Source organism: Lissotriton vulgaris, unplaced genomic scaffold (assembly GCF_964263255.1).
Source record: "Lissotriton vulgaris unplaced genomic scaffold, aLisVul1.2 SCAFFOLD_1741, whole genome shotgun sequence".
NCBI classification, from domain to species: Eukaryota; Metazoa; Chordata; class Amphibia; order Caudata; family Salamandridae; genus Lissotriton; species Lissotriton vulgaris.
This window is the reverse complement of record NW_028252825.1, coordinates 60,186-86,511: the sequence shown is the minus strand read 5'-3', so window position 1 is coordinate 86,511 and position 26,326 is coordinate 60,186. Positions and strand designations below refer to the sequence as shown.

Here is a 26,326-nt window from a genome sequence, read left to right as displayed (position 1 = left end):
CCTGCGATGTGGGTGGGGGAGGTGACCAGTTGTTTAAGTCCGAGGTTGGCGAGGTTGTCTAAGAGGGTGGCGGAGTTGCGGTCGTTGATCTTTTCGAGGTGAAAGTTGAGGTCTCCCAGAAGGATGTAGTCTTTGGAGGGGAGTGCGTGTGGGGTGATGAAGTCCGTGATGTCTTCACTGAATTTTGCGCGGGGTCCTGGTGGTCTGTAGAGGAGGGTGCCTCTGAGTGTGGTCTTGGGGTCGATGTGGATCTGGAAGTGAAGGTGTTCGGAGTTAGCGAGGTTGGCGTCAGAGCTGGTAGAGATGCGGATGGATTTCTTATGGACGATAGCGATTCCTCCTCCTGTATGGTCGGTGCGGTCCTTGCGTGTGATCTTATAGTCATCAGGGATAGCAATGGTGATGTCAGGGGCGGAGGAAGCGTTCATCCATGTTTCCGTAAGGAAGGCGACGTCCGGAGAGATGGTGTCTAGTAGGTTCCATAGGTCAATGGCGTGCCTGTGGACTGATCGGGTGTTGAGAAGGATGCATTGTAGGTGGTTGGGGTCGGGAATCTGTGGTGTGGTCGTAGCGGAGATGTTGTCGGTGCAGCTGAATTTGCAGGAGAAGCAGGAGAAAGGTCCATGGGTGCGTCCAGGAGCGGCTTGGACGCAGTTGGGGGCGCGACCGGGGTTAAGGGCTAGGAGGGTGGCGGTATCGTAGGTAATGCGGGAGGGCTGGGCAGCGCGAGGGGCAGAGGGTCTGGCGCTGGGCGCGGTCCAGGCGCGGACGGGCGTAGACGGGCTTACCTTTGGCGCACCTTCGGCGCGGGTTGGGCGCGGTCGCTGCGCGTGAACGCTGCGCGCGGGAACTCCTGTCATATATGGATAGCGGAGGGGGAGGGGCGAGGGCGACTCAGCTGGGAGGCGGGGCGGGCTTCCCAACAAACAACAACCAACAAAATGGAGGAGGGGGGAGCACAACAGAGCGCTTGGGTGCAACGCGCTAAATAGCTGACAATATGAAAACGAAGGCAATGCGCGTTATGTTAAAGCGGCAGACAGGCAGGGCAATACGAGGCACAGATGAAGCAGAATGAACGGAAGCGCTGCACAAACGATACCAGTCCACGCCAGGGAGCACTGGGAGCGACCACTCCGGTCAGGGCACAGAGCGAGTCACAGCGCTGCTGGGTAGGAAGGCGCAGATTGTATCCTGTGGGAGGGCGACTCAGCTGGGAGGCGGGGCGGGCTTCCCAACAAACAACAACCAACAAAATGGAGGAGGGGGGAGCACAACAGAGCGCTTGGGTGCAACGCGCTAAATAGCTGACAATATGAAAACGAAGGCAATGCGCGTTATGTTAAAGCGGCAGATAGGCAGGGCAATACGAGGCACAGATGAAGCAGAATGAACGGAAGCGCTGCACAAACGATACCAGTCCACTCCAGGGAGCACTGGGAGCGACCACTCCGGTCAGGGCACAGAGCGAGTCACAGCGCTGCTGGGTAGGAAGGCGCAGATTGTATCCTGTGGGAGGGCGACTCAGCTGGGAGGCGGGGCGGGCTTCCCAACAAACAACAACCAACAAAATGGAGGAGGGGGGAGCACAACAGAGCGCTTGGGTGCAACGCGCTAAATAGCTGACAATATGAAAACGAAGGCAATGCGCGTTATGTTAAAGCGGCAGACAGGCAGGGCAATACGAGGCACAGATGAAGCAGAATGAACGGAAGCACTGCACAAACGATACCAGTCCACGCCAGGGAGCACTGGGAGCGACCACTCCGGTCAGGGCACAGAGCGAGTCACAGCGCTGCTGGGTAGGAAGGCGCAGATTGTATCCTGTGGGAGGGCGACTCAGCTGGGAGGCGGGGCGGGCTTCCCAACAAACAACAACCAACAAAATGGAGGAGGGGGGAGCACAACAGAGCGCTTGGGTGCAACGCGCTAAATAGCTGACAATATGAAAACTAAGGCAATGCGCGTTATGTTAAAGCGGCAGACAGGCAGGGCAATACGAGGCACAGATGAAGCAGAATGAACGGAAGCGCTGCACAAACGATACCAGTCCACGCCAGGGAGCACTGGGAGCGACCACTCCGGTCAGGGCACAGAGCGAGTCACAGCGCTGCTGGGTAGGAAGGCGCAGATTGTATCCTGTGGGAGGGCGACTCAGCTGGGAGGCGGGGCGGGCTTCCCAACAAACAACAACCAACAAAATGGAGGAGGGGGGAGCACAACAGAGCGCTTGGGTGCAACGCGCTAAATAGCTGACAATATGAAAACGAAGGCAATGCGCGTTATGTTAAAGCGGCAGACAGGCTGGGCAATACGAGGCACAGATGAAGCAGAATGAACGGAAGCGCTGCACAAACGATACCAGTCCACGCCAGTATATCCAATGACACTTGTTATACAGTGGATGGGATATCCGTCACGTCTGTGATGTAGTAACCTGTTCGCTTCTCACAAGTCCAGTATATCCATGACACTTGTTATACAGTGGATGGAATATCCGTCACATCTGTGATGGAGTAACCTGTCCGCTTATTACAAGTCCAGTATATCCAATGACACTTTTTATACAGTGGATGGGATATCCGTCACATCTGTGATGGAGACCTGTCCGTGTATTACAAGTCCAGTATATCCAATGACACTTGTTATACAGTGGATGGGATATCCGTCACGTCTGTAATGGAGTAACCTGTTAGCTTATTACAAGTCCAGTATATCCAATGACACTTGTTATACAGTGGATGGGATATCCGTCACGTCTGTGATGGAGTAACCTGTCCGCTTATTACAAGTCCAGTATATCCAATGACACTTTTTATACAGTCGATGGGATATCCGTCACATCTGTGATGGAGACCTGTCCGTGTTTGACAAGTCAGGTATATCCAATGACACTTGTTATACAGTGGATGGGATATCCGTCACGTCTGTGATGGAGTAACCTGTTCGCTTATTACAAGTCCAGTATATCCAATGACACTTGTTATACAGTGGATGGGATATCCGTCACGTCTGTGATGGAGTAACCTGTTCGCTTATTACAAGTCCAGTATATCCAATGACACTTGTTATACAGTGGATGGGATATCCGTCACGTCTGTGATGGAGTAACCTGTTCGCTTATTACAAGTCCAGTATATTCAATGACACTTGTTATACAGTGGATGGGATATCCGTCACGTCTGTGATGGAATAAGCTGTCCGTGTATTACAAGTCCAGTATATCCAATGACACTTGTTATACAGTGGATGGGATATCCGTCACATCTGTGATGGAGTAACCTGTCTGCTTATTACAAGTCCAGTATATCCAATGACACTTGTTATACAGTGGATGGGATATCCGTCACGTCTGTGATGGAATAACCTGTCCGTGTATTACAAGTCCAGTATATCCAATGACACTTGTTATACAGTGGATGGGATATCCGTCACATCTGTGATGGAGTAACCTGTCTGCTTATTACAAGTCCAGTATATCCAATGAAACTTGTTATACAGTGGATGGGATATCCGTCACATCTGTGATGGAGTAACCTGTCTGCTTATTACAAGTCCAGTATATCCAATGACACTTGTTATACAGTGGATGGGATATCCGTCACGTCTGTGATGGAGTAACCTGTTCGCTTATTACAAGTCCAGTATATCCAATGACACTTGTTATACAGTGGATGGGATATCCGTCACGTCTGTGATGGAGTAACCTGTCTGCTTATTACAAGTCCAGTATATCCAATGACACTTGTTATACAGTGGATGGGATATCCGTCACATCTGTGATGGAGTAACCTGTCTGCTTATTACAAGTCCAGTATATCCAATGACACTTGTTATACAGTGGATGGGATATCCGTCACGTCTGTGATGGAATAACCTGTCCGTGTATTACAAGTCCAGTATATCCAATGACACTTGTTATACAGTGGATGGGATATCCGTCACATCTGTGATGGAGTAACCTGTCTGCTTATTACAAGTCCAGTATATCCAATGAAACTTGTTATACAGTGGATGGGATATCCGTCACATCTGTGATGGAGTAACCTGTCTGCTTATTACAAGTCCAGTATATCCAATGACACTTGTTATACAGTGGATGGGATATCCGTCACGTCTGTGATGGAGTAACCTGTTCGCTTATTACAAGTCCAGTATATCCAATGACACTTGTTATACAGTGGATGGGATATCCGTCACGTCTGTGATGGAGTAACCTGTCTGCTTATTACAAGTCCAGTATATCCAATGACACTTGTTATACAGTGGATGGGATATCCGTCACGTCTGTGATGGAGTAACCTGTCCGCTTATTACAAGTCCAGTATATCCAATGACACTTTTTATACAGTCGATGGGATATCCGTCACATCTGTGATGGAGACCTGTCCGTGTTTGACAAGTCAGGTATATCCAATGACACTTGTTATACAGTGGATGGGATATCCGTCACGTCTGTGATGGAGTAACCTGTTCGCTTATTACAAGTCCAGTATATCCAATGACACTTGTTATACAGTGGATGGGATATCCGTCACGTCTGTGATGGAGTAACCTGTTCGCTTATTACAAGTCCAGTATATCCAATGACACTTGTTATACAGTGGATGGGATATCCGTCACGTCTGTGATGGAGTAACCTGTTCGCTTATTACAAGTCCAGTATATCCAATGACACTTGTTATACAGTGGATGGGATATCCGTCACGTCTGTGATGGAATAAGCTGTCCGTGTATTACAAGTCCAGTATATCCAATGACACTTGTTATACAGTGGATGGGATATCCGTCACATCTGTGATGGAGTAACCTGTCTGCTTATTACAAGTCCAGTATATCCAATGACACTTGTTATACAGTGGATGGGATATCCGTCACGTCTGTGATGGAATAACCTGTCCGTGTATTACAAGTCCAGTATATCCAATGACACTTGTTATACAGTGGATGGGATATCCGTCACATCTGTGATGGAGTAACCTGTCTGCTTATTACAAGTCCAGTATATCCAATGACACTTGTTATACAGTGGATGGGATATCCGTCACATCTGTGATGGAGTAACCTGTCTGCTTATTACAAGTCCAGTATATCCAATGACACTTGTTATACAGTGGATGGGATATCCGTCACGTCTGTGATGGAGTAACCTGTTCGCTTATTACAAGTCCAGTATATCCAATGACACTTGTTATACAGTGGATGGGATATCCGTCACGTCTGTGATGGAGTAACCTGTCTGCTTATTACAAGTCCAGTATATCCAATGACACTTGTTATACAGTGGATGGGATATCCGTCACGTCTGTGATGGAGTAACCTGTTCGCTTATTACAAGTCCAGTATATCCAATGACACTTGTTATACAGTGGATGGGATATCCGTCACGTCTGTGATGGAGTAACCTGTTCGCTTATTACAAGTCCAGTATATCCAATGACACTTGTTATACAGTGGATGGGATATCTGTTCATGTCTGTGATGGAGTAACCTATCCACCACACATAAGTATCACGATTGTCTGAACAACAAGCACTTTTTCCCACTTCATTGACATTTTTTGTGGATATTTGTTATAATTTATGTTTGACTCAGTATTAAACTTGTTTTTTTGGTTATAAAAACACTTATTTGTTACAAAGCAATATTCTGACTTTAGGGACCATTGTTCTTTGTACTTCTATATACTCCAAGTCCTATTGATTCCAGGGTTCCCATGTGCTACAACACACACCTGTGTATCCCCACCACTGCAGGAAATGTTCTTTGAATAATTAAGGACCCATCACAAGTCGGACGTTGTAGGGGTAATCTGCCCGTTATCCCTTCAGAACAACTGATTCTGTGGGCCTCAGCAATCCTTGGGTGAAGGAACTCCCTACGATACAAGATCACATGCAAGAATTGGTGTTTGTTGTTTCCAGATCAATTCCCATATCTTTTGCCGGATTTACATTTAGATGTTGACCCATTTTCACTAGATGTAGTGCCTGTGTCACAATATCTGGCAGTGGTGCTCCCTCACAACCTGTGGTCCCCAATGGGCTGTACCTCCGGCCACTGGCCACCTGGTGATGATACAACACTTACAAGGATGGCCACGGTGTAGTGTCTTGAGAGTCTGCCCGCTAGGACCCTTGCGGCTCTGGGCGGACTTCAAACAGGAATTACGTACCCGGCTGGGTGATGTCAAGGTGTGGTTATAAACGTTATGACGTAAATAGTGCAGTGTGTGGGTGTACGCGGAGGAATAAAGATGTACAATCCAGAGCTCCTTGCGTGGCATATTCATTTGCATGCTCACGGGCTGGAGAAAGCGCGACACACGGAAATCCTGGCTCCGGTGGAAACAGAAGTTTGCCATCAAACGGAGCTATAGGTAGGACCCAATATCACAGTGTTCTCAGATCTCAAATTTCATCAAGCAAAATCTAATAGATTAGCTCTGTGGGCCTGTTTTGGTTAGCCATGCACTCTATAAGACATGTGAATAGACTCAAATAGAATAGAATGGAATGGAATAGAATCAAATAGAATAAGAGCCGGAGAAATGCCATATTGAGAGTTCAGTGCCTCAAAAAGTATAAACTTGCAATGTTACCACATTATCTCACTTTCTGAGAAGAGAAATACAACTCCCAGGAAATACCACCCGGCCTCGAGCTGCCTCCTCAAACAGGAAGACACAGAAGCATCCCTTTGAAGTTCTGCCACTGGACTGATATTTCTCTATTTAAGGATCTGCCATTTCATTTCTATGTTATTCCTCCAGTGACCAGGGCCCCCCCTCTGCAGGAGCCCTCACTCCTGGCGCCTCCGTCTGCTGCTCTCTGGTTCAGTGGTTTAAGATGTAATTAAATAGCCTTTCTTGGGCACTTTAATTTTCCTGCCTCTGGTGGGGTTTCCTGCTTCCCCAGCCCCACTGGTTTCTTCAATGAGGTCAACTCATTAATTACAGTCCCAGTAATGCTTTTCCCTTGAAGGACAAAACACTTGTAAAGAAAGAGGGGTCAGCCCACGAGGTGCTTTAATTTAATCTCCATTTCAGAATCAATTCCACCTCATTATGGCACAGAGATGGTTCTGCAGCCAGGCACCCTTTCACAAGCTCTGGCTGGGGCACTGTAGGGCAGGTCCAGGGTGGCAACAGCTGGAGGGGGAGGTGGGGTGACAGAGCACCCTTAGCAGCTCTTAGGGCCTATTACCAAGGAGGCAAAACAGGCAGCAAAGAGAGCATCTTTTTGGGGTGACAAGGGGCGGGGAACATCCTTTATGACGCAACTATTACCCCGCACTACCAATACAACGCGGGGATTACAACGAAAGACGTTACAACGACTTTCGCTGGAGGGCGCTGTTGGATAGGGAATAGTTTAATTTTCTATCCAACACCATCCCTACTATCCACGGGGACTGGAGTTGGAATAGAAAATTAAACTATTCCACTATCCAGCACCCCCTACGCAAGTCGTTGTTACGACTTGCGTTGTAATCCAAGCGTTGTAATGGCATGCGGGGTAAAAGCATGCGTTGTACTGACATACAACCCAAGGCTCTGTGTCAGTGAGTTAGGGATGAGGGCAGGCTTCCTGGAAACAGGATGCACCTGGCGAAACGAGTTTCTCCCTGTTTAGAGCCGTCCGGGGGTGCAGAGTCACCCAGAAATCTGCCATATTGCCTACCTCGGAGTATATGAATGCAATGACTGGGGCTCTCAAGAGATATCATTTGGATTTTCCATTGTGCACTGATAATTCTCTGCATTTCTGTACCCATAGCACAAATCACACAATTGCTTGGGGTGGCATTTCAACTCATTGGTTTTCACCCACTGCGCCACTCTAGACAAATGCCCTCCTTATGCAAATTAGTAGGACCCCGCTCCGCATGGGAAAAGACGAGGCCCCCTCCAGAAGGGAAAAGAAACAAAAAGGGACGGGGAGCGCGTGAGAGGTCCAGCATACATGTGCCCTCCATGTGCAAAGTTACACAGAAGGTATGCAGGTCCTATAGAGGTAAGGAAGGGGAGGCTGTCAGTCGGAAAGGGCTGATCTATTCGGATCGGGGGATACGGATGAACGGAAGGAAGTAGGGTGACCAACTGGCATAGGTGCAAATTCAGGACAGTGAGTGTAAAAATTCAGGACAAAGGGTCAAAATTCAAGACAAAAATTCAGGACAAAAGATCAAAATTCAGGACAAAACTTCGGGACAAAAGGTAAGTTTTACAGATACGTCAGAGGTGGTCGCGCAATAGTATATATGTAAGTAAATAGACAACCATCTAAGTACAAGTCAAAATAGGTTTATATTAGGTTGAGACAATCGTGCACTTCACGGTTTTCAGTATGGCTGCAGCTTGCTGCCTTAGACAATTCAAAATTCGCATCTCACTCCAGCAGGTACATTAATCACCAGACAATGGTGAACCACACCTGAATATAAGTGAAGCCGCTTTTATTGTTGATTGAAAACTACTGGATATATAAGGAACTTTGGAGTGCCAGCCCCCTGTAACCCTGTAACCCCCTTCCAGCCTCCCAGGGAAACACCCGATGCCCGGTCCGGCCAGTCCGGCCTTGCTACCACCCTCCAATGGCACCCCTCATCTTCACATAGACCCTCTCTCATGTGTATTTAATTTCTCTTATAGTGTTACTCATCCCAAGTATGTAGGGCAGGGTGGGGTGTCGGAGTGCGTTACATCACACACATTATATAGAGACAATGACTCATATTAACGTGAAAGTCAATGTATAGGAAATGCTACTCAAAAGAATGATTACACCTTGTAGCACCCATTATCTTATCTGTTATTCAGTCTTTCACCATTCATTCTGTCCTTTCATCGATGTGCCCATCTATATCCAAACATATTCAACCATTTGCAAACCTATCCACCATATATATTCATCCATCCATCATTACACGCATCCATCCATCCACCCTTTCAGTCATTCATCCATTATTCATCCACCCACCCTTTCACCCCATCCATCCGTAAATGTGAATGTAAATGTGTTTGAGCTTATATAGCGCACAGCTACCCACAAAGGGTTTCCCGGCGCTTGCTTAGGGAACCCGTCCTGGTATTCCCCTGTGAGATAACCCCGGCAGGGTATCCACAAGGTGAAAGCCAGGCATCCCGCCGCGAGGGGCCGTTGGGGAGATTAAGCAAGCTATTGCCCAGAGTCGCAGAGTGTGAACCCGTGAGTCGAGAAGGCACCGGAGCGAGAATTATCGAGTCCATGGAATTTTTGAGCCCAAGACCCGCCGAGGCGGGGAATTGAACCCTGGTCCAGGGCCGATCTCAGCTTCCGGGTCTGCTGCATCTAACCCCTGAGCCACACTTCTGTACAGTCATCCATCCACTTTTCTACCCCTCCATCTATTCGCTCATCCATCCAGCCATTTACCCTTTCACCCATCCAGCCATTCATTCATTCATTTAATCATCCATCCACCCAGTCACTTATCCTTCCACCCATTCACCCTTTCAGTCATTCATCCTCCCTTTCTCTCTCCAACCCCCTTTCAGTTATCCATCCATCCATCATCCACCCATCCATCTACTCCTCCATTTATTTATTCGATCCATTGATCCTATTACTCATCCACCCTTTCAGTCATCCATCCATTATTCATCCACCCACCCTTTCACCCCATCCATCCGTACAGTCATCCATCCACTCTTCTACCCATCCATCTATTCACTCATACATCCAGCCATTTACCCTTTCACCCATCCAGCCATTCATTCATTTACTCATCCATCCACGCAGTCACTTATCCTTCCACCCATTCACCCTTTCAGTCATTCATCCTCTCTTTCTCTCTCCATCCCCCTTTCACTTATCCATCCATCCATCCAACCACCCATCCATCTACTCATCCATTTATTATTCCATCCATTGATCCTATTACTCATCCATCCTTTCACTCATCCATCCATCCGTTCTTTCATCCATCCACCCTTTCACTTCTTCACTCATCTATTCATCCTTTTGTCCATCTACCCCTTTCACTCATCCATCCATACATTCACCCTTTCACTTATCAATTCAATCCATCCATCCTTTCACTCATCTATCCACCCATTCACTCGCCCATCATCTAAGCTTTCACTCATCCATCCATCCTTTCTTACACCCATCCACCCTTTTACCCATCCATCTACCCTTCCACCCATACATCCATCTATTTACCTTTTCCCTCATCCAAACGTCCACTTATCCATCCATCTTCTTTTATCTATCCATTCACCCTTTCATTCATCCATTCATCCTTTCAGTCATCCATCCAGCCATTCACACATTCCTTCACTTATTTACTCACCCACCTTTTCACATTATGAGCTGAGCCTTTGTCTACAGAGTTGCAGACAAAAGAGGCCCATCAACAACTTAACCTTGCTGTAGTTCCTAAAGCAAGGGGTGGGGTGAGGTGGGGGAAAGTTCACTATGCCCCTGCACATAGGCAGTCTGAAAACGTAGAAGTCATGAGTCATGCATGATGCACAGTGCCAGACTGTGAGGTGACTGTGACATGGTGTTGTTTCCAGGGCTTTAAGTGGTGTAAAAAAACTGGGGGGTCTCTTCAAAGGGGGTGTTTGATGTAATTAAGGGCGTAGTTTAAAACACCTAGGCTAAAAATCAGCGCTAGCGTAGTGTTCCTCCCGACTGGTATTATGTTGTTTATGTCTTTGCATCCAGATATATATATATATAAAACAGCAAGTATCATTACACCAACAAAAACCAGGACTATTGGCTTTGTCAATGGTTGTTAGTTGCTTAAAATAAAAAAAAGCAGCAACCATGGCTTTGTTGGATATAATATTGAAAATACTTCAGTTAAAAAATGATGAGACAGTGAAAGAACGATAACCCGTTCTTTTTAACTTATTTTACAGGCTTCTTTATACACTGTTTTCTTACGTTGCTAAAGTTGCAGCATTAGCGTTTTGCCTTTTATTTTGGTTGGTTGGTTGATTGCTTTATTTCGATATGCAAATATCATAAAAGCATTACAAAGAAGTATATAAAAACAGCACATCGTAAAAGACTGTACATATAAAACAAAGCAAATAAAAACTGGCAATTTGATCAGAAATAAATTCATTAAAAAGTGTATTAAATTGATATGGACAGTCTTTTGGAGCGGATCAACCACGCCCATTTAAAAAATTTGGATACGGCACAAACGATGGGAGAGGATGTATCTGTTAATAAAATCCGTACCAAATGCTGGCGAGTACCCAATTGTCTACAAAGTGGTGTAAGCCAGTGGGATCTTGGGCGGGCGTAATCAGGACATTCAAAAAGGAAATGGGCCACGGTTTCGGGCCTATTAGTACATCGGGCGCAGTGGCGTGATGCCTTCGCGGGCATATTATTTTACAAAATGCCCTGCTGTACACTGAGGCAGGAGGAGGCCGCCACATGATTTACCAGCCCAGACTGCCCCATTGACATTCTGTATGTGGCAATCAGCCCCACACAGAATGACAATGGGCGGGAGAGGCTGCTCTTGTGCTCAAGGAGGAGCGCGAGGCGCCCCATCAGGAAGGTGAGGCCTCTCACAGGGGAGCAGTGCCAGGGGCGGCTCTAGTCTCATGGCGGCCCTGGGCAGGGAGCGTAGGTAGGGGGCCCCGGAAGATGGGGTCGGGGCGGGGCGGAGCGCAGAGGCCAGTGAAGAGGGGGGGTCAGGGTGTTTGAAGGTGGAACAGAGCCGGAGGCCGCCAAATCCCAGCCAGGGGCCGCCACACAAATAATTATCCATCCTCAGAGGATTATTATATAATGGATATATATTGGTGTGGTGGCCCCTGGGGTTTGGTAGCCCTGTGCAGGTGAACAGCTTGCACATGCCTAAGGCCGCCCCTGGCAGTGCTGCTCCCTGTGATGGCCCAAATTACAGACAAAAGGCGTCCGTAAAAGGTTTCCTCACGGACAACGGACGTGAGGCCCAAATTACGGACTGTCCGTGAAATTTACGGACGGTTGGTCACCCTAGAAGGAAGATCCCACACACCCCGAGGGATTTCATGCTTCATCATTGGGCAGCTGCTCGTTGGGCTGGCGCTGCAATGCACAACAAGCCCCTCAAGGGGGCGCTGTGCTGGAGATCTTTAAGCAGAAGATGCAATGGGAGAGGGGGTAATGTATGTAGATTGGCGAGAAGTGTGACCTAAAAATGATTAGGAAGAACCCTTAAAGTGTGTGGATACGCGAGTAATCCTGTCACAAAAAAATGAAAAGCACTCTGTACAACAGGCACTCATGTTCTGTTGTTTGTGTGCATTTGTGGTAAATTATTACAGCAAACAGAGCGCTTCGTGGTAGACTTTTACAGTGATTGGTGCTACATTATGCAAAGCGGTGTAATGGCGTAATTTCAGGAATATCAATAACAATTGTAACATGAAGTCTGGGAAATTACGCGTCTAACACCAGCATCATTTACATTTCGCCCATGTGTAGTGTGTGCTCATGTTTGCTTGTAACTAGTGCAGGGAATCTCACCCCAGTGGTGTAGCAACAAACCTTGTTACAGCTCAAAACCACTTTGAAGGAAGCTTACAGCGGGCAGCACTCCTTTAAATGAGGTCTAGATGAAAACCACGGGGTGGGGGTCGGAGGGCGGTAAATGAGCCAGAAACCCCTCCTCATAATGATCTAGACGTAGATATCCATTAACCCCTTGCCTGCTTATGACGGAACCACGCCGTCATGAGCCACGGGCGGCGTGTGCTCATGACGGCGTGGTTCCGTCATGCTGTGGCCGCTCCACCCATGCGCCATTAATTCTCTGCGTGCGCGGGCGAATTAATGAGCGGGCGGGGCCATGACGGAACTACACCGTCATGTGCACACGCCGCCTGTGGCTCAGGACAGCATGGTTCAGTCATGAGCACCGAAGCGCCGTGTCCGCCCCCCCACCCCTCCGCGCCATGGCAAAATTCGCTCCCAGGACAAGGGGTTAAGCTGGAGTTTGCTGAGCAGTGATTACTGTGAGCGAGATATGAGATCCCTCGGTGTGGTTCGGATATAAACTTCATACTTTTCATTCTTAGGTACTCCCTATTGCATTTGATATACTCATTTATTCAAATGTATGCTTTGTTCAAGATAAATGTAAAATGGTCAGTATCATTTAACTAGTTTTTCATTGCAGCGTGGTAAATTAGCTTAGTCGAATATATTGTTTTAATGTTTGTTTCTGCTTAATTTGATATCTTGATTTTCGTTTCTTTTTTTTTCTAAACAGTAAACAACATTTCATGGGAACATAAGTGATTGAAAAGGCATTAGGGCTCCTATATGGACTGTTTGTTTCAATAACATTGAACAAAGAATAAGTCAGGTATACAAACTAGGTTAGAGCATCATGGGAGAAAGGAATCTTTATTTCCAAAGGAATACAAGCTGAGAGATGTACAGGTGAAGGCTACAAGCATCTTTCCCTTTCTGAAAGCTACAGGAGGCTTATCGACTCATCAGACAGGCTGATGAGCCAGAACCCACAGCTGTCTTCTTACAGAATTCTTCTGTCGTTCCACTGAGGTGTGGGGGTGAGAGCAAGGCCACCTAAGAGGTCAGCAGAGGCTCCTTCTGGGGCTAAGAAGAGCTTAGTTAGAGAAAGGGATGGAGGGTTTGAGAATCAATGCATAACAAATCTAAGTTACTGTTATAATGTTGCAATCATCTTTACTTTTCTGTCATTTTCACTATCTGGTTTGTCTTCAAAGTAACCACTACAGATATCATAGGAGGATATTTTTTTTTGATTTGAATAAAGTCATAAAAAAGTATATTCCTTGTCTGGATTCTTGCATGTGTCTGTCTGTGGTGAAAGGGGTTCAGAGCCCACGGGTAACAAATACTCCAGTGGGTTTCATCAAGCTATTTGTTTCCAATTGTGCACTTTCCTCATGTAATATGTTGTGCCTTGTGTTATCTCCTTGCCTGCTGCTCAGCCAGTATGAATGTGATGTCTGTGTGGAATGTTGAATGCTGGATGACAGAGTGAGTAGAATGTTAGTGTGCCTGGTGTGTGTGGGGAATGACAGTTGATGAGAGAGGGCTGAGCAGTGACCATCCTGTTCCTGGTGGGGTTTTCCTCCTGTACATCTTACTTGAAATAAAGAGCTTCAAGAAACTACCTGACCATTCATCATTTCATTCACTACATTTTGGCGACAAGGATGGGATGGCCTTTATGATTTAATTAATTGTTGTTATTTACATGGTACGAATTTAGTGGTGCAAATATTGGTTCTTCTTGTGACTGCTGGTACTTTAAGTTTAAGGTTATTTTTTTTTCGTAGGGTTGTTCAGAGCTGGTCTCTATACATATTCAGTGTGGGTGTGCGCGCGCCCTTTCTACTGTTTTTGCCCTACGTAATCTTTGTACTTAGCATCAGCCTTACCCTTTCTTTATCTGTACTCACTTTTATTGTGCTGTGCCTTCTTTGCAGTGGTTATTCTATATATACATTGGTATTATTGCATTTTACAATTTTAATGTTCCCAAGGGAAGGGGATGCGTTTAGCTACATTTGCTTAGGTTGCGTTTAGCTATATTTGCTTAGGTTGTGTTTAGCTATATTTGCTTAGTCTATTTTCTCAGTTTCTCTTTTGCACTCTTTCTTTGCTGTTCTTTCCTTGCTGCTTATCCTTTACTCAGTCTTCCTTTCTCTTATCTTTGCTATTCTGGTCTTATTTTGTAAATACATATATATTGCAAGTTTTATCTTTTGCTTCCTTTCATATTGCTATGTATTATGTTATTGTGTTTTATTTCCATTGAAGAAAAGGGGATATGTTGTGCCTTGTGTTATCTCCTTGCCTGCTGCTCAGCCAGTATGTATGTGATGTCTGTGTGGAATGTTGAATGCTGGATGACAGAGTGAGTAGAATGTTAGTGTGCCTGGTGTGGATGTGGAATGACAGTTGATGAGAGAGGGCTGAGCAGTGACCATCCTGTTCCTGGTGGGGTTTTCCTCCTGTACATCTTACTTGAAATAAAGAGCTTCAAGAAACTACCTGACCATTCATCATTTCATTCACTACATTATGCTTAGTGGGTTGCCTGGGTTAGAGTCCTCCACGTTCTGTGTCTCATGATAGTATGGTGACTGTGGAATATAAGATGTAACAATGCAACAATTACACTGCATGCCTTTACAACGCGGTTTTACATCACTGCTACCTTTACAACGCATGATTCTACAACACATGCCATTACAATGCATTTTTAGAAACTACCTTTACAATGCATTCCATTACAACGCATACCATTACAACGAATACCATTACAATGCATAATACTTTTAGGGTAACAGTGGGGTAAGTGTTGGATAGTGTAGGGGCAAAAATTACTATTCCCACTCCAGTGAGTGCAACAGTAGGGAAAAAGTTGGATAGCGTAGGGGTAAAAATTACTATTCCCACTCCAGTGAGTTGAACAGTAGGGTAAGTGTTGGATAGTGTAGGGGCAAAAATTACTATTCCCACTCCAGTGTGTGGAACAGTAGGGTAAGTATTCAATAGCGTAGGGGCAAAAATTACTATTCCCACTACAGAGAGTGCAACAGTAGGGAAAAAGTTGGATAGCGTAGGGGTAAAAATTACTATTCCCACTCCAGTGAGTTGAACAGTAGGGAAAGGGTTGGATAGCGGGAGGGTAAAAATTACTATTCCCACTCCAGTGAGTGGAACAGTAGGGTAAGTATTCAATAGTGTAGGGGCAAAAATTACTATTCCCACTCCAGTGAGTGCAACAGTAGGGAAAAAGTTGGACAGCGTAGGGGTAAAAATTACTATTCCCACTCCAGTGAGTTGAATAGTAGGGTAAGTGTTGGATAGTGTAGGGGTAAATATTACTATTCCCATGTACCCCCAAACCCATATCCACCCTAAAACGTAAAAAAAACTCAATTACTTACCTTATAATGTGCTGTAATGGCATGCGTTGTAATGGCATGGGTTGTAGTGACATGAGTTGTATTGTTTGCGTTGTAATGGCATGCGATGTAAATGCAGTCGCGTTGTAACAGCAAATTGTAACGGTAGTGCGTTGTAATGACTGCGTTTCAATGGTTGTTTCCCATGACTAAGTCTCTGCTACCAAGAGGTCTAGAGAATCCGAATCTCGGGCCATATTCTCAGAGCTTCCCGAACATGGATCTGTTTTTCCGTTCTGTAACCCTGAATCTGCTGGTGCCATTCGTACTCCAGGCCCTCAGGGGCCACTGAACACCTCCCAGTGCATGTGCTCTGACCTTAAAACAAGGTCAAACAAGGGCTTGGTAAGACCATAGGAAAACTGCGCAGAAAAATGCACAAGTGGTTTAAAAGTCAAAGGTCACATTTGGGCTTCAGTGTGCCTTTGTACCACCCACAAGAGCCCTGCTCTGGGGCGACCATATGTCAGAATAGACCTGTTTGACACGTTTAAATTCCTACGTCTGACATGAAGTTACCTCTAAGATGTGCCTTGGAGCCCACCAGGTCTCGGTGACTATTATAAGGAAGTGAAACATGCCACATATATTGCTGTCATGTCTCATGATTCAAAAGTGCTGTTCACTACAGAAGCGAAGGGGCAAAGGGGTTGAGTTCCATTACAGCGGAAGCGTAAATCAGTTTTACAGACCAGTAGAATCAGGTCCTGTGTTAAACACCGGGACAGTCTTGATCCGGTGGGATTTCCTTTAAGGGACTTCTGTTCCAACCAACTCATAATCCAGGCTGTAGGGTGGACTTACCTGTAAATCTGACCGCTTCATAGCCAGGCCGGTTCCTCTCACCCAAAGGAGTGACCTGGAAACAAGAGCAGTCTGTTTTACATTTAATGGGAGAGGGAAGGACAGCATCTTTATGGGCAGCCCATGGTCATGGCTGGCCAGCTTCAGTAGTTGAGATAGCCTCTAACATCTTCTAAAGTCCTTGAGTAGGGTTTAGAGAAGGTTCTGGTCATTCGGAAGAAGAACTGCAGAGGAAGGATCTAGGATGAGAAATGGGGCCTTATTTAGCGTTTAGTTGCTGCAGGACATCTGCCAAAAAGTTGTGGATGTCCAACCCGCTCTAATTAGAGTGAATAGAGGACCTATATACTCTACATCCAGCAGCCAAGGCATCCGCCACTTTTTCGTATATGCCAAATTCTAAATAATTTGCTCTGTAACAATACGTTCAGGGCCCTCTGCCAACCACTACTGAGCCATCTCTATAGTTCTGCATCCCACCACCAGGCTTGGAGGAGACAAGAAAACAACATAGAGTAAGCTGGCTTGACCTCAGTTGCCTACTAGGGGTGGGCAAAGAATTCTGCTCCGCCAGTACAAAGTTCCACAAAACTCTGCGAAGTGATGCGGAGCACAGTTTTTTCTCCCACACAGCTCGCCAACATTAAGTTGACAAGTACTTGCGAGAAACAAATTGCGCCCTGGACCACCACCCAGCGAGATTTCTCAATCCATGTGGTTTAGGCAAGTCGTGAATGCTCATGGTGAGAAAGCTGCTGCTCGAGTAAATGCCTACTTGAGCAGCGGAAGGCAGCAGCACTCTCCAGCGCAATGCGGAGTACAGTTTGCACTCATTTTACAGTGTGGGACAAACTACCGATGCTTAAAATCAGTGTGAGCAGCGCAACTTAATAGACTCCACCACTGGCAGAACTCGGTGGAGGGTGGCAGAGTTTTTGCAGCACTTCGCGGAGTTCCGCGGAGTAGAACTCTGTGATCTTCACTCAGGCCTAATACCTATCTAGGAGAGTGATGAGGCAGTGGACCTCCCTCTGGAGGTGATTCTCAAAGTGTCCCAAAAGCCGGCATCCTGAGGTGCACAGGGAAAGCCACAACAAGAACAGGAATTAACAAGGACAACAGGACGAGCATGTGGATGCTGCCCGTAGGAAGAAGGCTTAGAGAGGTCTGTCTCACACAGGAGCTGTTGAAAATTAGGAACATTTAGTACTTACCCCAAAAATGTAGTTGTTTTTTGAGAACTGTATGGATTTAGATATTTCTGACTTGGGAAGGAACAGAACAAGGTACGGAGACTACCCACAAAAAGTGCAACATCAAAGGGCAAGATGTCATAGTCACCCCACTCTGAGCTTTGTTCTGCTTGAAACAAAGCTTAATTGGGACTTAATGCAGAGAGAGTCACCTGCATAAATCCCTGCGGACCTGAACATGCAAACTTTGCCCCACTGGAGGATTTTGAGTGCCGGGAAGTCTCTGCATCCGAATGTAATGAATAACAAGGAAATAGGTGGCAAGGCGACCGCATCGCTGAGAATACTTTAGTGGCTACAGCTTTCAAGTCTGTCCTCCTCCGAGATTTTGACGGTTGCTTCATGTCCCTTAATCTCCCTGTGCCACTCTCTCACCCATCCCACAACCCTGCTCACAGGTCCTCACCACCCCTCTGAGGCCACTGCTGTTTTGCTCAGTTTTTTTTAAATTTTTTGTCACTTTACGCATAGTTTGCAATGCAGTACTCTTATTTAATATCCCTTTGCCATCTATCCCCACCCCCGCATGACACTGCTTGGCCGCCCCCCCAGATCGCTGCATTAAATTCTTGTTATTTTATATCACTCGCTTTTATTTATATAGCGCACCTAGCCATGGGCTCAGGAACATTAAACAATAGGCTCATTATCACAGGATGTTGAGCCGACACCAGACTCGAACACGGATCCCCAGTTCACCAGTTAGCAGCTCTCACCGCTGCACCACAACCTTTGCCTAGAAATGTTGCAGGGTGCAGTACCATATGTGACCAAAAGAGGTCCCAAGGGATACATAGTGACAGCCTCTGGTACTGCACCCTCAAAACACTCCTTGTGTTTTTTTGCAGTTTTAGCTCGAACCCAACCAGAAGGTTTTGGAGTGCTTTACGTGAGCATCAGTCCCAAAGTGGCAGCTCGTCAAGCTAACATTTTCCAAAAAGGATATCTGACAGTATTGCTCCTCGGCTCACTTGTAGAAAATGATGACTCCTACAAATGGCTCTTACCCTTTATTTCTTCTCCTTTCCCTAATTTGTTCCCCTGTGAAATGGATCCAAAAAAGAAATAAACACTTTGGCTGCAAATGTCGTCTTTTTCTGATATTTTTCTATTCCAAAGTACAGCCTCAGAACGGAGAGAAAAAAAAAGTTGCAAAATACGAAAAGTAGCCCTATTGGTATATTCAAAACCAAACACGTTAGCACCACTTTACAAAGTATGCCAGAGAAGCACTACTTTTGTTTTCTCTTCTGTCTTTGAACAACAGTGCTCACTGCTCCTAAGCTGCCACTGCCCCTCCCACCTTTTTCTTTCTTCCTCTTCCTCTTATTTCCTCTCTTTCTGTCTCTGTCTCACTCTCCTCACTTTGTGAAAGCAATGACTTCAACAAATGGCTTTTGCCCTCTCTTTTTTCTCCTTTCCTTTATTTGTTCCCCTATGAAATGGATCCAAAAAAACAAAAGTAAAACACTTTTGCTGCAAATGTCTTTGTCATGCATTTTTCTATTTGAAAGTGCAGCCTTGGGAATGGAGAGAACAAAGAAGGTTCAACATACGAAAAATAAAACATAAACACTTAATGAAGAAAGACAGAGTGGTCACAAAGTGGTCAGATTGATTTTATTCACAGGGTCAAGACTAACTTGCATATAGCTGGGTCTGAACTGGGGTGGCGAAATGAGCCAAAGAACGATGATTGATTCAACCCAGATCTGTGACTTGGGTGAATGTCTGTAAAGTTTCAGTGATCCGTCCATCATCTCCTTGTGTTTGCTTTGTTTGCCCTAAGTTGACATGGTATGCCCAGTCGTGGGTCCCTTGCTCACTTGCTCACTTTGCTACTGGATTCAAGCTAGCCTGGCTGATGAGGGGTGTTACCCCAAAACCGGTTCTAGGATGCTTGTTTCCGGTACAGGGAGGACCTGGCTTGGCAGTTAAGGCTGGACTGTTCCCATGAGGCACAGGGTCAAGACTGATTTGCATATGGCTATGTCTGAACTGGGGTGGCAAAGTGAGCTAAACAACAATGAAGGATTCAACCCAGATCTGTGACTGGGAGTGAGTGTCTGAAAAGTTTCAGTGCTCCGACCATCATCTCCTTGTGTTTGCTCTGTTTGCTCTAAATTAGCAGGGTATGCCCAGACGCGGGTCCCTTGCTCACTTCGCCACTGGATTCAAGTTAGCCTGGCTGATGAGGGCTGTTAGCCCGAACCCGGTCCCAGGATGCTTGTTTCCAGTCCAGGGAAGACATGGCTTGGCAGTTCGAGCTGGACTGTTCCTTGAGGCACAGGGTCAAGACTGATGTAAAGTTGTTCACTTCAAAGGGTCACAGCATTTAGGAATTAAGGTAAGTGGGTTTATTCATCGAGGAGAGAAATGGGTCAGCTTCATCTAACAAGCTTTGGCCAAACCATCTGCTGTGGAATCTGGAACACAGAATGGATTCCCGTTTCCAGGAGATCAGCAAGACACCACACATCCCCTTCGTTACCAGAGCAAGAACAAAAGAGTTAAACAAAAGAAGATGTAGAAAGAAAATAGTATAACATATACAAGAATGACAATATCAGAATAACATATCAATAATAATAAAATGTAATGAAATTTCATTTATCCAAATGATAATCTTTGCACCAGACTGAATGATGACATTATCTTTGCACACAATACCTATCTTGAACACCAGATTGTTGAGGAACAGAGTTCCGCCAATTTGTTCTATTTCATGAGAGCTTGGGAGATAATGCAACAGTGGAATCAGCAGTCTCCAAACATTCCCATTAGAGAGTTCTACAACTTGGTGACCCACTCTTACCACTTTCAAAGGGAGAGAAAACCAGGACTCCCCAGATTTTAGCAATTCTACCTTTCTTCACACGTACCCAATCATTTATCTTCATGGGAGAAATCACAGCTCTACCATGCTGATCTTGATCAGACCCACCCTTGTCGTTTTTCCTACACAATAAATTTCTCACCCATGCCTGACTCATGTTACACACACTCTTTCTTCCCCTCATTTTTTCAAAAGGAGATACATCCCTGTTACATCTAGGAGTATTTCTGTAACCCCAAAGTATTTCTTTGATAGCTCGAGTACAATTTTTTCCATTAGAAACGGCCAGTTGTAACCCTTCCTTGAACACCCCGATTAACCTGTCCACAATTCATTCCATTGCTCTGGGGATAATAAACAGATGAGCGTTTATGAACAATTCCATGACTGTCAAGGAAACCTTTCATCTCAGTGGATGTTAATTTCACCACATTGTCGGTATGAAGCGATTCAGGAAACCATTCTCTTTCAAATATATAATTTAAAAATTGAATCACAACTTTCGAGGTAATTTTGGGAACCAATCTAATATCAGGCCACTGAGATAGCTGATCAATAAGAAGTATGGCATACACAGGATTATGGCCAAAACTCATTGGACCCGCAATATCTAGAGATATACATTGCCATACACGAGATGGTCTAGAGATGGGAAGGCGCTCATAAGAAACAGTTTTTTTACATTAATCACTAATACAGAATTCAATACAACATCTGACCTTGTGCTCCACACACTTAACCATTGCTGGCCACCATAACTCGGTTCTAATCCTTCTTTTCATACTGGTCATACCGGGATGCCCTTCATGCGCCATATCAAGAATGGTTTTTTGTAAGTCTACGGCACAACAAGTTGCAAACCTCTCGTTAAAACGTAATTTTGCAAAGATAATTTATGGCCTACAAGAAAGAAAGGAAGAAGACTTTCTGAAATGTCAGCCTTACTAGGCCATGAAGAATTGATGTAACTTATAACCTCTTTTAGAACCACATCCTTGTCACACGCCTCGCTTCATTGATTCTCTTGTATACATCCCTTGGATACCTCACATATCAAAATAACATTCTCTAAATCATCATCCTCTTTAACCACATTGTCGTCAGCCACAGGTAGTCTTGATAAATAATCAGCATGAATGTTTTTACCCAAGGAATATACTCAACTTTAAAATGAAAATCCTGTAACTTGTATTGCCATCTTGCTACCCTAGATGTGGCACTACCACAACCTTTTGTTGTGAATAAATCCACAAGAGGACGGTGGTCAGTCTTCACCTTGCAAACAGTACCATAAACATACTTTCGAAAATACTCAATACCTCACCAACATGCAAGAGTTTCCTTTTCTAGAGTGGAGTATTTGCATTCAGCACCTCTTAACGGTCTGGATGCAACGGCAACTGTCACTAAATGACCATTTTGATTCTGCATAAGGACATCACCTAAACCATTATTGCTGACATCAGAGACAAGTACAGAGTAATAAGCAGTATTGAAAGTGGCTAAAGTAGGTGCAGATGAGATACATTTCTTCAATTGTTTAAATTTAATGTCACAAAATGACTGGTTCTTCATCAGAGTTTGCATATGTACAGTTTTGTCAGAAAACACAAAATAAACTTAGCGTAATACTCTGCAAGACCATGAAAAGATCTAAGTTGGTCCTTATTCTGAGGTTATGGTGCTTGTTCAATAGCTCTGATGAGATTTTGCTTGGGAGAAATGCCATGCTTGTTTATGGAATGACCCAAATAATCGACATATGTGACCCCAAACTTACATTTGTCCTTTGTTAAAGTTAAACCATTGTCCTGTAAAATACACAAAACTTTGTGAAGCGTATCGGTATGTTCATGTGAATTACAAGCAAAAACTAGAATATCGTCTTGAAAGTATAATACATTATTGATGTCTGTTAACAACTTATGCATTAACCTTTGAAAAATGGATGATACAGATATTAACCCAAAAGGCATTCTCTTGTATCTAAAATCACCCTCAGATGTGATAAATAAGGTGAGATGTTTGCTATCATCATGGAGGGCTATCTGATAATAGGCATTAGACAAATCAAGGGTTGAAAATATTGAGGCACCTTTGACTTTAGCAAACATCTCACCAATATTGGGCAGGGGATGCCTGTCCACCTATACACTGTTGTTGAGATCTCTTAAGTCAACACACAATCTGACGTGACCATTAGGTCTGTGTGTGACAACAACGGGTGACAACCACTCTGAACATTCGATCTCCTCAATAACATTGATCGAGATGACATAGTCTCACTAGTTCTTTATTGACAGCTTCCCTTAAATGTAATGATACATTTCTAACCTTGTGTACTCTGGGTACGGCATCATGTTTCAGTATGATTTTGTGGACAACATTTTTAAGGAGATCTAATTGAGAAGAGGAGAATACACTGAGAAACCGTTTTCCCCACACGGATGCAGGACCAATCCCAACATGAAAAATCAAATCTGAGTACCTAAACAGGATGGTTGGGGTCAAGAGTGATCATAAGGTCTCTTGGCTGAGGCCAAACTAAAAGGCATGAACCCTCCCTTGCAACATATAATTTTGAAGAAATGGTCTTCCCTTTGAAATTAATGGTAGTTGTGAAAAATCCCAAGACATCTATGGGTTTTCTCCCGTAACCAACTAGTTTGATGTCTGGAAGAGATAAACATATATTAGGAAACTCCTTTAACCATTCATCCACAATAAGAGTATATCTAGCCTCAGAGTCTTCCATGAATCTTACATCTTTATCTCCAATTACAACAGTGCAAAAAGGAGCATCTATCGCATTACTGTTAATTTCATAAACAGCTACAAGGAATTCTTCATCTTCGATATCACAATCGACCTCTTTCACTTGCTCAGCAAGTTGGTTCTTATAGTCAATAATTGTATTCATGAATTTGTTCTCATTCCTACACATCCTAGTGTGAACTTCTGACCTCTGAGACAATAAGATCATTCTCCCAAGGTATGAAGGCGGTCGCACTGTGGATGTCCTCGAACTTCCTACAGTGCAATGTGGGGAAGACAGAGGTCATGCTGTTTGGTGACGCCAAAATACTATGGACCCCGGACTGGTGGCCTTACGATCTAGGCCCGGTTCCTCCACCGAAGCAGGTGGTAAAGAATCTGGGGTTCGACAGGACCAGAATCTGTCTTTTAAGGAGCATGTGAACAGTGTAGTGGGAACCTGTTTCCATGTTATTGGGCTTCTTCGCAAAGTATTCCCTCTTCTTCCTGCCTCCACTAGAAAAACGCTGGTGCAGGCCCTGGTGCTGAGCCGGTTGGATTATTGCAACAGGTTGCTTGCATCAGCTAGTGAGGGGATACTTGCCAGGCTTCAAGTGGTGCAGAATACTGCGGCAAGATTGGTCCTAAATGCCCCCCCGAGACCTCCTTCAAAACCCTTATTGGCAAAATTACACTGGCTTTCTATCCGCCAAAGGGTTAAGTTTAAGATCTGTTGTATTGTCCATAAAGGACTACATGACCTAGGACCTTCCTACTTGGCCGAAATATTCCTCCCTTATAACCCCTCCCATAATCTTAGATCCTCCAACCAGCTTTTACTTCAGGCACCCATTGTAAAGAAGTCCAGACAAGGCAGAAAAGCCCTGTCCTCTGTTGGTCCAGCTCTCTGGAACAAACTTTCCTTGGTGCTCAGGCAGTGCACTGACCACTTAGCATTTTACGAAAAAGCTGAAAACCTTTTTATTCCAGGGCTAGCAGTCCCCCAATTAACTGTCCTTCTGTCTGTAGACCACTCCCCAGGGCATATGGCGCGGAGATACTCCTTCAGGAGTCTGATTCTAGCGAGGTATAAATGCAAAAAATAAATAAATAAATATTGCCCCTTTAATTTACAATATCTGCATACTTGACCAATAGCAGGAATCCTTTTGTCATTGGCCAAATGACCGGGAATGCCACACTTGAAACAAACATATACTTTTCTTTCTTGGTTGAGATGAGTTTTAGACTTAGATTTGTTAGAAGTGCCCCCATCAGCATTAGACTTTTTAACTAAATGAACCTCGGAGACCTTCTGTTCAGCAAGTTCCTTCGAGGCAAGTTTCATATCCTCGAAGCAATGAGCAATGTCAATGGCTGTGTTCAACATAAGATCTTCAGCAGCTAATAACTTTTCTTGTAGCTCGACATCAGCAACTTTGTGTACCAGTTGGTCACGTAGCATCCGGTCATGAAATGTAGAGTAATTACATTTGGATGCCAATATTCTCAAATCATTGACAAAAACGCCTATGGATTCATTTACTAATTGACATCTGCTAAGAAATTTGTGACGTGCAACAACCTTGTTGATTTTTTTAACATACAGCTTGTCTAATTGTTTAATAGCCTCATCGAATACATCAATATTGTCATCTGATGACGATGCATGATGCACAGTACTTGGAGGTACATGACTTAAAATACGCCTGCCTTCTGCACCTAGACAATGTTTTAAGATAGCAGTTTCTTCTTGTCCATATAATCATCACACCAATGGCTTCAATGTATGCCTCTAAACCTTCTTTCCATTGTTTCCACTCTAGAATGGGTTCAAAATAACTATGAACAGAACATGTCTGTAATGAAAATTAATTGGAAATAAGGTCATAACTTGTGATGATGAAGAGATTGTGAGGCACAGTATGAGAATGGCACAACACTAGAGAAGAGTGTTTAATTAGACATTTCATCAATTACAGGTGTGTGTGTCGTCGAGGTACTGAGATGACAGCATGCTTGCTTAAAGTGATAGAAAGTATCTTTGGCGTGCATGTCGGCGAAACGAAGCAACACACTGGACCACAATAGTTGAAGAGGTCAGCACTCTAGTCTTCATGCTTATTCACAATTTCACAAAGCGTCTATATCCAAAAGGAAGTCAGCACACGAGTCTCTATTGAGCTATGAACATATGCGCATTCGATAAGACTTCCAAAGTTTGGCAGGAGAATACACCTTCCAAGCTAACGGCTCCATGATACGCACAAAGGGTAGCGCTTTTGTGACAATGCACGGGAGTCAGAGTGTGCCGGTTTTACATTGAACGCGAGGGAAAGTTTAGCACGTCCAAGAGACAGCGCATGTAGGTTCCACATGTTCGTGGAACAATGCGCGTGTACAGACAGCGCATGCAGGCTTCATGAGAACCGCAGTTGAAGTATGAGATGTAGAGGAAAAGGGCAAAGTGCATAAAAATGAGAGGAATATCACCGCAAACTTTCATGTTGAAGCGATTTTGGGAAATGTGAAGAATGACCCACAAAGTCTTCACCAGACCGATTCAGGAGAGGCTCCGTCGCTTCTGACGGTGAACGGACTCAGGATCTGCTAACCACAGGGTTCCAGGCTTGAAGGTTCGTTTTCCAGTCCTTGCCAGTGTAAAGTTGTTCACTCCAAAGGATCACATCACTCAAGAATGAAAATAAGTGG

The 26,326-nt window shown here is 44.8% G+C and overlaps 1 protein-coding gene across 1 annotated transcript in view; it reads right to left on the bottom strand.

The window, feature by feature from the left end:
• The window catches only part of LOC147662001 (dedicator of cytokinesis protein 5-like), a 202,657-nt gene extending 177,578 nt beyond the window's left edge, over nt 1–25,079 (bottom strand). The window contains exon 1 of the mRNA XM_086951192.1: nt 24,762–25,079. Within this exon, the coding sequence (XP_086807318.1) occupies nt 24,762–25,079 (318 nt within the window). The remainder of the gene's footprint in view (nt 1–24,761) is intronic.
• Between the last annotated feature and the right edge of the window lie 1,247 nt (nt 25,080–26,326).